Genomic DNA, 16,440 nt, shown 5'->3' with positions numbered 1-16,440 from the left:
CCAAATCCTTTAAATAGTTGAAGGGCAGATCACACGAGGTAAATGAGCCGTGTGTTTGATTGGATGGAACTCTGGGAATGTAAAATCCACATTTGGAAATATCACAAGCTTTAGTTGTTTTTTTTCTCCATACTTAAACCTCAACCTGATGTGTGCAACCTGTAAGGAGTAGGAGAGGAGACGACCACAGGATGATACTACTGCCAAACATTGAACAGTGATCAGCTGATCGTGTGTGATAAACCCATCTCACATGCTAACTGCACGCTGAAGCAATTAAGCAAATTATTTGTAAATCCAGTCTGATTGAGCAATAACACCAAACATCAAGCCTGTTCATGCTGAAATAACTAGATTAATCTGAAAGGGGCGTTAGCCACTGAGCACTTCACTGCTGTTTCCAAAACACACACACACACACACACACACCCCTTTTTTCTGCTTAGTGCTGTGTGTTCCAGACACGTTGGAAACTCTGTGTTTTTACGAGGACAAATGGGATACAACTGAACCTCAGGATGTGTCAAGCCTGAGGTTTCCAAGATGTGGTTATCTGATGTCACGGCTGCGTGATAATTTACTTTTCAAATGTTTTCAATTCTCAAAAATAGAGTAAAAATTGAGTTTCACCACTGCACAACCATAAATACGTCAATAATGTGCGGTAGGTGGTTGAACATATAAAGAGAAAAACACCCACGTTTCCTCCCTGGTGTGTCTGAGCTGGATCAGTGGATTTTGTGATGGTTTAACTATAATCTTAATTTGTCAAATGGGAATTTCCCTATTTCAAATTTACAAATGGAAATAAGCACAAGAGTTAGCATCACATTACATGATTTATGGGCTGTGAGGCCTTGAATAAAAATATACAGCAGTGTTTTTTTTACCTCTCTTGTGATAGGCCGACCAGACTGCGCCCGTCCACACTTAACAGCTGGTCACCTGCAGCCAATCGACCATCCTGTGCAAACACAAACACAAACACACACACACACACACACACACACACACACACCACAGAATGAGTCACTGTGTTTATGTTCCTCCTCATAATTCTATGTTATGGCTGCAGTTTGAGCTTCTGTACTCACCATGTCAGCTGCTCCTCCTTTGACAACAGACTTGATGTAGATGCCCAACTTCTCCTGACCAGCACCCTGGAGAGAGAGAGAGAGAGTGAGAGAGAGAGAGAGAGAGAGAGAGAGAGAGAGAGAAAGAGAGAGAGAGAGAGCAGAGAGAGAGAGAGAGAGAGAGACATTAACCAGCTGTATGTGAAGCAATGTGTAAACCAACAAACAATATTTATAATTATTAAATATCACTTTAATTTTCGATTCATTTGAGTAACTTTATTCAGGACAAAGGTAAATACACACAAACACGTTAGATCAGTTCTGCTGTTGTGTAACTGTGCTACAGTTTGTTTGCAGTCAACACACTTCAAAGAAAACAATAGAAAAAAAAAAGGCTGGGCTAATGTTTGAAGTCACTGCTAAAACATGGCTGGAGAAAGTAACTGAGTTATTACTCATTACTATTACTCTAACACACACACACACACACACACACACACACACACACACACACACACAGTCCAGCAGCTCATTAGTAGTAATAATAAACAATAATAGTCCAATAAATGTGAGTGTGTTCATGTAAGTCAATCTTTTGTTGGAAGTAGGGGCCATCTCTGTTAATGACGCCATTTTCATTACACTCTGAAGTCTCCGTAGTGATTTCTAGGAGGGCTTAATGTTTTCTACAAAAGCATCACTATAAATCATCATCTATAAATTCATCACTTTAAGAGTTGTCATTTAAGTATGTGCACTTACAACAATTTGTACATGTGTTGATCTTATCAATGCTTGTAGTTTTTTGCTGCTACTTTTAATAAAGCTCTAACTGGTCCGTCTGGGGAAACAGCCCGTCTGGATTATTTTCAAATCATCTATTATATGATCCGTGAAACCGTGATGGTTGACATTCCTGATCCCAGAAGTCTCTCTGCGGCTGTGATTGGTCATCATACAAATAACAGTGTGGCATGCACCATGATCACTTCATCTTATTTAAAAAGACATTAGGTGTTATGTGGTCTAACCCCAGCATGAGTCTGTAGTTGTTGAGACAGAGGATGGAGTCCAGCCCCATCAGGAATTTAAAAACACTTTTACACAAAGCTTTTCAAGAGTGTTGACACTGAACAGAGCAGGGCTAGATTGCAAAACTGTCGTGTTCTGAACACCCAAGCTCTTTTATCTGAGGCAACAAGTTCACCAACATGTCAAACTCCAACTTCTGTAGAGCAGCAGCAGCACTCCAGACACATTCACCCCAGTGTTTTTGTGTCCGCTTTCCCTGCTTATATTATAGTTTTCCTTGTTATATCAATGTTTGTTGCTGAAACAATCAAATCTCCTACTGGAAACGGTAGAGATTTATTTCATGTCATAATATTTTCTTTAAACCAAATCCTTTCTTTACGGAGCAACAAAGAACTGACATACAGATGAAAAAAGGGAGAACAAACACGCTGCAATGTCAATGTCAATACACACATACAAGCCTGAGCTGCTGACTGTGTGTGTGGTTTTTCTGTGAAGTGGTGAGGTGGTTTAAAGTGCAGCAGAGTGCTGGCATGTTATCAGACGTATCACACGCTTTCTTTACCATCTTGACATGTTTATCTTCAGACTTTGTGCAACAGCAGAAAGCGGAGAAATATTTTTGAAATCTCTCCTATTTTGCTGTTGGGAAGGCTACAAAGAGCAAACAAGACAAAGAAACCCATCTTGATTATTTTCAGACTTGTTTCTACTTTTAAGGCAGGTTTAAGGACATACAGTTTAAGACAGAGACCAAAGCTTCAACAGGGAACATCACAGAAAAGGTTTAGAGAGTAAATGCACTAACTAGACACTAAGAATCACAGCATGTCTATAAAGTCCTAATTGCTGCCATTTGTCAGATCTGGCAACGTGGCACAGAGAGACTGTGAGTGCGAGGGAAGCCACATCTTGTAAAACACAGGTAGGGGTTACACTCCGGTTAACAGCTCTGACTGTTTGCAGGTGACATTTAATAACTGTTAATCATCTGTGGTGTAGAAGATAACTTTAATGTGCAGGTAACAAGAACTACGACGGTTCTATATGAATCCAATAAGATGAGAGAACGACACTTGAAGCTGCTTCATCACAGGAAAGTCTCAAACAAAAGGAGTCTCTTCATGTTCCAGCTACAACTGAAGAATAGGAACATTTCCTGAACAAATCCTCACAGAGGAGCATTTCTTTGTACATTACAATATGAATGTTACTGTATGTTTACGTTCAGGGTTTCTGCAATGGTCCCAAAGACCTTTTTAATATCACAAAGAATGTAATTTAATACGTGTTCCTGTGGTAATTTATTAAGTACATGAATTTACTGACAGTTCTATCACATTTGAATCCAATGCTTTTTGTATTTTTGGTAATTTTTCAAAATATACTCTACATATTTTGCATAGTAAAAAGAAATAAAACGGTGAAAATAATTCAAATTGGGAACATAAGTTGAGAAAACAAGTTTTTGAGTTTTTGAAATTCAAACAATTATGCCATGTGATCAAAAGCTCAAGAGCAGCGACTAATCAGACCTCATGGTGAAAATTTCCAAAGATAAAAATTACATTTTTAGTGGTAATCAGATGTTAAAACACAATTTGTATCACAAACACTGAGCAGTTTTTACTTTTTCTTATTTCAAATGACTTCATTTACACTGACTCATAATAAGAGGCTTATGGTTATTTTCTCATCAGTTTTAATAATCACCTACAGAGCACAGAGCTGTTGACTGTACACGGTGGTGATCGGTGTCTTCCTGCAGCAGGAAACAACTTTTCAATGAGCGGGAAAATATAACGACGAGAGTTCAAATAGGTTCAAACCGATCAGCTCTTTTTAAATAACAATGAGCTTTGTTTTGCCCTCACATCTAAACGAAACAAATACATTCCTGAGCTTTCACGCTGTGGCACATATTTCTACCAAATGTGTTGTGAGCCTAAGTGAAAGCAAGAAACTGAAGGCCGGAGTTCAGACAAGTATCATTTCCTGTTACTGCTACAGTGCAAAGCGATTTAACTGATCACTTTCAATCATTAAATTGTTTCTAAAGTGCATCCATACAAATCTAACTTACTTTTTGACTGAAGACTCATTGAGTTTTGTGGGTTCTTCATCTATTTATTAATTCATTCTGCATCTGCCAAGTCGTCCATCATCCGCAGATCTGTGTCCCAGTTTCTCCAGTGCAAAAAGACAGACATCAGGCTTTCAAACTATTTGACCCACAATGGGTCAACTCTCTCTCTCTCTCGCTCTCTCTCTCTGTATGTGTGTGTATCTGTAATAATGAGGCTGGATTCATGCAGGCACGAATTTCCTGTGAGTGACATTAAGATGAGAGAAGAGCAGTGACTCATTCTGACTCTTTTATGTCTGTTGTACATTACAGAAGACATTAAAGAGCCTGTGTTTCGCATGGAGCCACAGCTTCATCAGGCACTTATCCAGAATGGGGATCGGGGCGCCAGAGACACTTGTGGGAATTCCCTGAATCCCTTGAGGGTATTAAGAGGGACTTTTGACAAGTTAACAGGGTCTCAGGGGGTTCAGAGGGGCCACGACTTCTATCATAAGTTATCCTGTGCATCATCTGGGGCCGCAAAAATGATTTTGTGAGATCTTAATTACAACCTGAAACAAAATTTCAGACCAATTCAAAACTACTGTAAAACTCCTGTATCTGTGAGAGTCTGGAATATTTATCTTATAGCAGCATAAAAAAAATGATCATCTGGTCTTGTGGTGCATTTTGCAATTAGAGACGTCCATTATGTGCTGTTTAAGCATCAATGAGGTACATGTTTATCACTGCTTTGCCAACGTTTGCCAAAATGAAACTACTCCATTCTTTACTGCACCCAGGTTTGACGCCACAAACAGGTTCATCTACAGCAGATATCATCTGTAGAAATGGTCATGAGAGAGGTTATCAGTGTTGTTGATCATCAATATTGATATTGTTATCTTAATAAAGCTCAAACAGTCAGTTTCATTAGAGTGTGGAGCTCTGATCATGACACAGTACAACATGCCACTGTCTAAGTGCAGTCACCCATGTAAAACATAAAGACTGTCTGTCACGCTAACTGTAAAGACATGAGCATGTTGAAACGTGTGCACGTCTACATACACACAGCCGGTTTGTTGCGGTAATGAAGCTTTAAAACTAGTAGCTGATGTTGGGGTGTGGGTCAAAGTGAAACCAGATGTGTCGCAGGTCACAAACATCGTCAACCGATCAACATGAAAACACACCTTTTGAAACGTGTACATGCCTCTGTTTATAGAAATAAGTGAAACCTTTAAGAGCAGCTGGAACACCTCCGGCAGTTTAACTGTGGTTTAATGGAAAGCTATGGTTCTTTAAAGAGCCCTGACACAACAAATGAAGCGCACCTTAAAGCTGCCAGACCTGTATTAGAGTGGAGTGGCATGAAGGCTTTGTCAAACATGCTTCCCACTATGGACTTGATGGAAATGCCATGACTTTTAAAAACAACTTAAGAACCTCTCCGTACACTTTGTACTTGAATGGAAACTTTGTCACCCTGTCATGTCAGGAATCACTTGAAATACAAGGGTCAGCTAAATGCAATATGATTATAGATGTATAGAAACATTTCATTTAGAAAAGTGTTTGCACATTTGTGATGTTTCTTGATATTCCATGAGATGAAGGGCTGCAACTAATGATTATTGTCATGGTTGATTAATCTGATGATTGTTTTCTCAATTAATCAATTACTTATATACTTAAATAAAATGATGAAACATGTCCATCACAGTTTCCCCAAGCCCAAGATGACGTTTGAAGACGAATGCCTTGTTTTATCAAAAATATTCATACTGCAATAATATATAACAGAGAAAAATTAAGAAATCCTCACATGTGAAATTTTGCTTGAAAAATAACTCAAATGATTAATCAAATATCAAAATAGTTGCCAATGAATTTTCTGTTGATCAACAATTGTTTCAGCTCTGGTGAGGTGAATTATTTTTAATGAAATGATTATCATAAATGAACTAGGGAAACACTCTCTCTGTACTACACTCTCTGTGCAATGTCCTTGAGACAGAGACCATGTAAATAAATTAACCTGAATTTGGAAAATATGTGAATTATAAAACACTTCCATCACTGTTTTCCTCTGGACATCAGAGTCAGAGTGATGTGACATTTTTCTCGGCATCTGACTCACGTTGAGAAACTAACATCTACAGCAGAGTGGAGAGCGGCGCAGCTGTCACACGCATGTCTGAAATACCGCTGACAGAAAGTGGTGCTGATGCGGGCTGGCAGCACACCAAGATTACAGCTTACAATGTTAGCACATGTCAACCTGCTTTCTGGAGCCTTTCTGAGGTTATAAACCACTTATCCATGAGAGGTTATTTAAAAGACCGGAGGCGTTCAAAGGCCTTATACGCCCACACAGGTATTTTCTGTCATTTTGGAGGATCAGGCATCATCTCAGGCATGCACAGACTGACATCCCCTTCATCTTTCTTTTCTTCTTCTTCTTCTTCTTTTTTTTTTTTTTTTTTTTTTTTTTTTTTTTAATTTTGCTTCATCTGTGTGGACAAGACAACTTTTAAACATTTAGGAGTCTTTTGTAATTTCATGACTTCAGTTGAACTGCAGTATATAGCCCCACCCGGCTTTAAGCTGCGAGGATGTGTGATCAGCAACAACTGACAACAGCAGTGTGGTGGAGCAGAAGTAGACAGAGGGGGTTTTAAAAAATGACCCATTTTTTCTTTTTTCCAAGGACTAAAATTAGGATGTTTGTGTCAAAAGGGTTGAGTTCAGACAATAGTCAGGGATAGTATTCAGTGTTTTAGACATTAGGACTGTTGCGCGAATAAATTTACACCACTAATTACTACTTATTGATTTGCAGATGTTTCAGGTGACATTGCAAGATGCATTATTTTGTTGCAGAAAAATAGGATAAGGTTTGTTACTTATGCTTTTCTTACTTATGATTCATTTTAACATTAAATGTTTTTCTCTGAACTTTACAGGTGGACCCTGCACAGAACTGTCCTCATTACATTGTTGTGTTCTTCGTTTTTAAAAAGATTTGTCTCAGCAGATTTGTCGGGTCAGCCATTTACACACTTCAAATAGCAAGGCTCGGAGCAACGCAGTCACCTACCCAGTCATACATTTCTACCTCCAACCCTGATGAGAAAAGCTCTACATTTCCTCATGCATGCCAGAGAGGAGGATAAATCTACTTTTGGTGATGTAGTATTTTAAAAGTGCTCTGTTGTTACTAAGATTGAATATAAAAAATTTAAAAGTTAACCTCCCACACATGGAAACAGAGTGAAGGAGACACATAAATTCCTTTCTAATAAGGTTAAAGAACATGCACAGAGATGTCTGTTGCTTCAAAGGTGCATGTTTTGTAGCTTTTTCATCACCCAAAACAAACGCTTCAACAAAGTACCTCTTATAAAAGTCTGAATACTTGATAGGATTTAATTATTCATTCTGTTTTTGCCACTCCATCCCAGTGAAAGAGACGACTATAATCTAGGGAAACATAGTTTTCCCACAATTCAAAAATATACTTGGGAAGGCTTCCTCTTTCTGTCAACACATCTCCACATTTATGCAACAACTGAACTCGCAGGGAACCATAGAAGTTTAGATTCAGGAGATAATGGGAGTAAATAAAGATAAATCCAACGTTCCAACACTCAGAGAAGCCCTGGTCTGGTACCAACAGCTCCACCACTATCAGCTCTTTGGGATGGCGTCCACACAGTCCCGTCCTGTTAATTAACAAAATTCATGAATATTCATGACTCTCACCCTTTGTTATAATGGATCAAAACATGATCAGTGCGATAGCCTGTATGTGGGAAACACTGCACACAGATGATGGAATGTCTGGATTCAAAAGCTGTTTTTTCCGCCATTATGTACCAGTGTCCTCTGATAACCTCAGGAACCGTTCAAGTAAGCATCTACGTTTAAATCATCACAAAGCAACCTGTGATATGATAGTTTGCACTGTGTGTAAAGACAACAGTTTGGCTCCTGAGCTCCAGTCATAAGACAACGTGCACTTCTTCTTCCTGGGAATGTGTCCCTGTTTTTCCACACTAACCCGCCAAAATCCACCACAGATAGACCGTGGCCTTTACAATGAGCGCCAAGATGTACAACTGTTCTCTTTGACACACCTTGTAAACACCTCCTGTCTGCAGCTTAACAGGAAAGCGTGTGCGTGTGTGCGTGTGTGCGCGCATGTGGTACATCCTCCCATTGTTCCAGCCCTCACAGGGGGTAACTCTCTCATACTATTGTTCCACTTCTACGTAGTTCAATTCGATCAGCTCACAACCAAACATGCACGCACACCCACAACCAATACTTCAAACACACACTGTGGAAACACACAGAACGAATGCAGCAGAGGATCAGAACTTTCCCGAAACAGAGTCATTCATGTCCTCGGTTCAAGACAGCGATTCACACTCTGGTCATGGCTGCATAATGACTTGACATAATGACGGTGAATTCTGCACAATAATCTCTCATCCGCCAGGCAGGACTACCTGCCAATAAATGCAGGCATGAAAGGAGTATTTTAATCAAAAAAATTGTTTTAATAATAATAATAATTGTTTAGTGCTGCTTGGTGTATTCGATATACTGTATACACAATATGTATCCTAAGTGCTGCTCAATCATGTGAGGTAATTTGCCAATAACCAAAGCAGAAGTAAATTGCCAGATTTTTGAATGGAGTTTGGATTCAAGTTTTCTCTTGTATAAAACATTGTCATTGCTCTGAGGATCGAAGACTGAAATATTCTAGTTGTTTCAAATCTGAACAGAGGGAATGTTCTGTACTTAACAGCAATAGATAAATGAGTAAACACACTAACATGGGAGGAGGAGGAGGAGGAGGAGGAGGAGGAGGAGGAGGCCCAAGAGTTTCCTCAACTCCAGCTGTCCAGAAGAAAGACAAACACAATACCAGCAGAAAACACACACATGTGAGTCTGACTGATAGGCAGCTTTGAACACAGAGAAAACTCTTCAACTGATTTGTTCCAGAGAGACGAAGGTTTAAACAATATTAATGTGACGTGTGAAATGTTTGTCATATTTAACATGACGCAACCACTGCTTTGACCACCTGGTTAAACAAACGTGAGAGACAATACCGCTATCTTTAAACTGAAGTTCTCACCAAACAGGAGTTTTTTTGTTCCATAATGGCAAAAATGATCCCAAAGAAACAGCATTGAGATGTTTCTTCAAGTTTAAGATTTTAATGCCATCAATGAAGAAAAGGCTCTCTCCATTTACTCCGCTCTAAGCCCAGAATAACGAGACTAATAACAACAAAATGCCATTTATGCTTATTATCATTATACTTAACTGGCATTAAACATAGAGCTAGACTGATGTTGGCCAAGTGAGAATAAAACACTGCAACACCAAAATTTCTCTGTGTTTCTACCATCTGCGTTTCATTTGTGTACCTTAAGTTTAACCATTAGCAGAACGGCCCTGAAGGCAAACAGTGAAAAGTGACAAACCAGAAGGCCGTCACACTGCAGGGTAAATCCACGACAGGCTACTATCACCCACATGTGTTCAATATTCAACCAGCTGCTGCTGCTTGCTACCTCACCATGCTTTTGAATGAAGTCAGTGTGTTAGCAGCTACAGCAGGTGAACCGAGACAGAGTGCAAAAATCACACAATGAAGGAGATACTGAGGAATCTGGCCGATCAAGAAATGAGCATACACTCCCTTAATCTGGCCGACATGTGCATGAGAACACACTCACACCTTTCAAATCACTTTTTATATTAAGCTCATTCAAAAATAACAACAATGTGTGGAGATGATCGAGTAACTTACAGAAGTATCAAGGAAAAAGGTAAAAGGAAAAAGAAGTTCCTGTTCATCTGTCCACACACACACACAATCATAAAAGCACTGTTACCTGGTCTCTCCGGCCGACCACAGAAAACCACATGTTGCAGCTGCTTGTTAGCGTCGTCCGCACCAGTTCACACTGGGACGTCCAGACTGGGACACACGCACACAAACTGCACACTCTTTTTTTTTTTTTTCCTGCAGTGAGCGCTTCAACCTGCAGCAACAAGTCCAAAACCTCCCAATTACACCAGCTGCCAGTGATCCATTCAGCTTAACATCAGTGTTTCAAATCACTGTTTACAGATGGAAACGTGGCGTAAAAAAAAAAAAAAAAATGTGGAAATGTAGAGCGCCACATTTAAAAAAAAGTCTAGTAAAAAAAAAAAAAAAAAAATTAAAATGGGAAAAGCATTTAGAAGTCCTATCAAAATGTTGTTTAAAGTTAAAAGGCTGAGTAAATTCCAGTGTATGGGGTTAAAAAGATGCAGTAAATTCCTTAAAAGTTCCTGACCGCAGCAATATTCCTCCACAAGTTCCTAAATGCAGCGTGTTTGTTAAGAAACAGTGAATCCAGGCGCAGATCCAGAGGTGAAGTGTCGGCTGGGACGCCGGCTGGTCAGACTGAGGTGGAGCGCTGCTGCAGCTCCACCGGGCAAATACCACACACACACACACACACACACACTCACGCACGCACACGAATGCACACACCCACACAGACAGACACTGACACACACACACACTGAGTTATATAACAGGACAGAGCTCAGCCCAGTTTACCGAGAATTCAAGCAGCTATTTGACAAAATTCTCTCTACCTGCCTTTCCCATCCCACACACACACACACACTCTTCTCTGCCTGTTCTCCACACAGCTTTTAAAATAAACAGAGAAAGGAGGTTTCCTCAGTATGTCATTCCTTCCCGCTCTTCCTCCACACACACACACACACACACACACACACACACAGGAAACTCACTCCACTCAAAAGTAAGAAAAAGACTTTACGTTTCATACAGCTACACCTCATTAAAAATGAAGCAAAAAAACACGACCACACAGTACAGCACGTCGCCACACCTGCACTGCCAGGTAACAAACCACACCAGATTCTATCTATTCATTGATAATAAGCAGACGTGTTGCACAGAAGACACATTTTCCATCAGGCCTCCATACAATGATAGTCCAGTGAGGAACCAGGGAAAATTTGTTGCTGGAAAGACTGTAATGCAGAATTACGTAATGCTCTGGCCTGAGAGTGCAGGGTTTCCCCCTCACAGGAAATGTATTAGTCAAAGTGGACATCCAACTCGCTGCATTTTTCTTTGCCATTTTAAATTAAAATCCGAGCCATATGAGACATGGTGGTGGTGGGGGCTCTGAGGTGCACACCGTGTACCTGTTCCAGGTTTCGGATTCCACACAGACCGCTAAAATGCTACCCAGAATATATAATCACCAGGGGAAACCACAGACCTGTTAGAGTGTATTATGAATGTTCAGCAGGATGCAGGGTGATGATCTTTCATTTCATCCGCCTCAGGATGAGTCAGCTGATTGTCCCCCATATAAAATTGGAGGGTGATGATGAAGATGTTGATTCAACGACTTGCGAGTGGGTAACATGATAACGGCCAGATATATTCCGGCTTTGTAATTACTTGATGTACACTTTTTGACCTGCTTGCGTGGCAAAGGATAGCATTAGTTTTACATATTTTTATTATATGCTTAATGTATTTTGTTAAATTTTATTTATCTTAAGTGTAAATCTCTGTGTTCCATGTTTCATGTGGTTGAAAGACAAATTCCCATCAGAAAATCAGTTAAGGTTGAAAGTAGATCTGCAATGAGCACTTATGAATATGTCCATTATTTTCTTCCTTAATATATCAAACATTTAGAACATAAAAAAACAGTTAATATCACCCAACATGATGGTATCAGAATGCTCGTTTTGTCTGACCAACACTTAAAGACTAAAGATATTAAGTTTATCATCATATGAGGAAAGGAAAAGCAGCAAATACACAACTGAGAAGCTGGAACCAAATATGTGTAATTTTTACTTAAAAAAATAAAATAAAAATCAACCTTATTAATTAATCTATTATCAAAGTGTTTTTTCCTGTCTATTGTCAGCTGTAGTTTAATCTTGAAAGTGACATGTTAGCCATAATTTTGTAATAACTGCGTATGAAACAAGCTTTATTTTTCATTTCTGATAAATACAACTTTTTAAGTGATAATGATGTTTTGTTTTTTTTGTTTTTTAAAATTGGGATGATTTCTCTCACAACATGCTGTGGTTCTTGATCTAATCGACTCCTTCTTGAGTGACTGACTGAGGAGTGTCCATCGTAATTCATCCTTATCTAATCACATCTGTCTCTGTTCCTTTAGACCATTTAGTTAATCCAATCCAATATAGTATAAAAAGTAATTTTTTTTACAATAAAAACAGTTGGGTACGTTTGCTAAATTCGCACCTAACAATGGGGGAAATGCATGAATCTTAATTAATTTGACGGCCATTTGATTAATCTGTGCACTTTAACATTGGCGCACATTGTCCCTAGGTTTCGTCAAGATGTCAGAGTCGTGTGAACAAATAAACACATGGACTGACAGTGATACATCGTCCCACTCAACATTAGCCCACCCTCCACGCTCACTCCCCCGCAGCAGCAGCAGCAGCAGCAGCAGCAAACTAAACAGAGCACGTTTTTGTCCAGGAGTCATCCAGACGTTTCTCTGCAGTGTCACTGTTTAGTCTCTGCGCTGCTGTCAGACTCAACAGTGAAATCAGTTTATTTAAAAACAGCAGCCTTTTCTGTCAGTACAGTGTCGCTCAGCCACGCACGCACGCACGCACGCACGCACGCACGCACGCACGCACGCAAATCCAACACACTCTGTCTTGACAGCCAAGATGAAAACATTCCAGTTATTTTGGGACTTCCTGTCAAAAATAAATGCCAATCCATTACTGTTCTGCTTTAAAATATATATTTTTTAAATACACAACTTCTATCTTTTCTTACTATCAGAAGTTTCTTGAAAAGCTCAGACAAATCTCCGATCTGCTGTAGTTTAGATTTAAATCTATACATCCACAGACACAGACACACACACACTTCCAGGTGGTGTTTCCTTACCTTGGCGGCCACGATGCTGAGGCCCATGCCGTTGTGCTTCTTCAGGGTTACCGTGACAACCTCCGGATCTTTCCTCATTGGCTGAAAAGAGAGATGGACAGGAAAGAGAAACTGTGAGTGAGGATGAAACCTCTTCGATGTGTGTTTAACAGTCTCTGGGAAACTCAACGACTGTCCTCTGGCGTGATCCCTCCGTCTGAGGAAAATCAGACCGAGGAGTAAAAAGAGGGAGGGATGAGAAAAGGGAGGGGAGGAATGAAGGAGGGATAAAGGGGAAAAGGGGAAGACCACAGAGGAACCTGTGGTCGCTGGAATGAAGTCAAGAATGAAAACCACATTATAGCTACACACACACACACATACACACACACGGGCTCATTTGAGCAGGGCTGGGTGACTGGGTGGAGAAAGAGAGGGAGAAACAAAGAAAGAGAGAGAGAGAGAGTGTGTGTGTTACCGAGGTTTCCCACATCATGAAAAAATATTCTGACAAAGGATACTCCAGAAAAAATAAGCTCATGTCAGACTTTAACGAAAGTATGTCTCTGTCGTACTGTGTATTTTTGTGTGTGGCTGGGCAGCACACAAGAACGACCGAGCGAGTTGGTTGTTCTTCAGATCTGTAGGAACACCCAGAACCAAACACAACAGCGACAACCGCACAACAACTACTGCTATGACAACACTACAGTGATACTAAAAGACTATAACAATACAGCACTGATGCACGGCTGCAACTACACTGCAATGCGCTGTAACTCCCAGAATCCAGGGTTAAAGTCTATGACGACCGACCAAAGTTTGTCTAAAGTTTGCATTGATATTCTTTAAAGCAGCTATAATCCAGTGTTTTTCTAATGATAATAAATCAGCAGGCAACTCAGCAGCAAACAGTCAGCTATGTGAACAGAGTGGAGCATTTAGTACCTTAAGAGTGAGGGACAAGATGCACAAAGCATCACACCCTCAAGTCTTCTCCTTAAGGTTTCCTTAAAATGTTCACTTAAGTATTTAAGGTTTTCTCCTTATCTTGGACTTATACTTTACGAATTACTTAAAGCCAATAAAGACATTACACAGAAGATCTTAGCAACCAAATGAAGGAAAAAAACTTAAAGATACCTCTGATTGTATCTTAACCGCAACATGGCTGAGTTAATGGTGATAAATGAAGACGATGAACATCCCAAGAAGAGTTTTCTGCTGCTTTTTCTTCCGATCGGAGGGACCCGATGGACCCTCCATGACGAGAATTTGATTTTGCTTTATAGATTTGATCGGCAGTCTGGTGAGCTCCTTTTTGACCGGAACAGACAAGTCATATCACACATCATATTTTTAATTAATTACTTAATTAAATTAATATTCCTTACAATTTCGTCCTATATTTTTTGTTTTCTGTTGAATGTTATTTGCGGATCAAATTTACTTTAAGGACCTTAAGGACGTGTTCTCTTTTCTTATATTCTTCTAGAAGTATCGCCTTTTCCTCCTTTGACCAACTTGGTTTTCTTTTCTTCTGGCCAACTTTGTGAGACGCTAGAGGTCACACTTAAGTAGATAACTTAAGGTGTTTTGTCCAACTGGCCCCAGATATTTTCTCCAAGGAGTTGGTGGAGACCAAAAACAGAGCTTACATTAATCAGGTCACCAGAAACACGGCTCCAAATGAATCATAATGTTGCTCTGCATCTGCTGGATGTCAAGTTCACTCTGTCAACTTAAACTGTCATGTTCACAACTTGTTTCTGCTGTCGCTGATGTTCCTCGAAAAGTCCATTGTTAGCATAAACAGCCGTCTTGTCCCAAACTCTGCACATACTGTACATCGTTCTACAAAGTGAAGCTCAAACATCCAGCAGCAACAAGCAAAACCATTTTTTGAGAAGAGGGGGACTCTGAAAGCTTTCTACAGGCAACTTATGTAAGGCTTTTATCATAAAGCAGGTCCAGCTTTATGCCTGCAGAAACAGCTTTACTGACTTCCAACTTTCTGCTGCGTAAAAAAAGATCTATCTAAAGATTTAGACATTGCTTTGGCAGTTTTTTGTCAGCAGATCAGTTTTAAATATTACAGGGGGGAATGGTAAAAAAAAAGAGAAACTTCTGACCTTTTACTGCGCCATTTCTATCATCTATCATCTAGAAAAGCACTTCACAGGCTCTGATCACAGCTGCTCACCTACAGCTAGAGCGCAGGAGTCATAAATCATCGACTAAACAACAGACAATCTAAAATGTATTTATTGTGGAGAGGAAACATATAAAACCAAAGTGGGCACACTAGCATTGGCATTAGGGTGTGGCACTGGACGGACTTTCATGCAAAGTTTCAACACAGTTTGTTGCACCCTTTAAGAGAATGACCTTCTATCCACACCAACATTTCCAACATGATAAAACTACCTTTCAATTACCAGCAGATCATTTTGTAAATGCACTCTCTTGTAGCAGTTAGCGAGGAGAACTAGGCAAAGAGAAAGCACTTGATCTAAAACCATTTATACCTGCAGGACAGCCGTCGCTTTGTCTCTGCATTTATTGTTATTTTGCTTGTAAACTCAACTTTAAATAATCGAATGATCTTTTCCAAAAGATAAAGTATAACTTCACAAACGTGGCGGGGAGTCATTTAGCAGAAGGTTACAGTTTCTTTTCAGTACAGAGCATTTGGCTGAAGATAATTTATGATGTTAATATCTTCATGTTGTGTGTGTGTAATATTCATCACATCTAAAATATGTAAACAAACTACATCACATCCACCCTGCTGAAGTAGATGCAGAGCAGAGCTGAATTTGTGATGGTGGCTCAAGAGCCCCACCCCCTTCCAGTCTGCCTTAACACACAACATTAATCAAACACAGTGTGTGTGTGTGTGTGTGTGTGTGTGTGTGTGTGTGTGTTTGTGAGAGACGCCTGCATTATGTCGAGACTACAGTCATGAAATAGTATGGCAGGGATAAACAAACCAATTACAGAGGAAGTGGCTGTGTGTAAGTGTGTGTGTGTGTGTGTCGGCGTGTGCGTCTGTGTTTGTTTCATTGTTTATGTCTTGCAATGAAAAGAGGTCTATCATTTATGGCTCCATGTTCACTAACTAACTTCTGCAGTGTGATTGGTGTTGAATAAATGTGTGTGTGTGTGTGGGTTGTCATGAAAAGTAAATTGCCCCTTCTGAAGTCACTGTAATCACTGCCTTCCAACTGGGAGACCACACACACACACACACACACACA

At 39.9% G+C, this 16,440-nt stretch overlaps 1 protein-coding gene across 1 annotated transcript in view; it reads right to left on the bottom strand.

Moving 5' to 3' along the window:
- Positions 1-16,440, bottom strand: part of afdna (afadin, adherens junction formation factor a) — a 107,633-nt gene that overhangs the window by 28,053 nt on the left and 63,140 nt on the right. The window contains 3 exon segments of the mRNA XM_087180389.1: positions 891-964; positions 1,095-1,160; positions 13,202-13,282. Of these exon segments, the coding sequence (XP_087036515.1) occupies positions 891-964; positions 1,095-1,160; positions 13,202-13,282 (221 nt within the window).

This window comes from Seriola lalandi, unplaced genomic scaffold (genome assembly GCF_002814215.2).
Source record: "Seriola lalandi dorsalis isolate HSWRI2012SDOR001 ecotype SW California unplaced genomic scaffold, Sedor1 jcf7180002054901, whole genome shotgun sequence".
Classification (NCBI taxonomy): Eukaryota; Metazoa; Chordata; class Actinopteri; order Carangiformes; family Carangidae; genus Seriola; species Seriola lalandi.
This window is presented reverse-complemented; position numbering and strand designations above follow the sequence as displayed.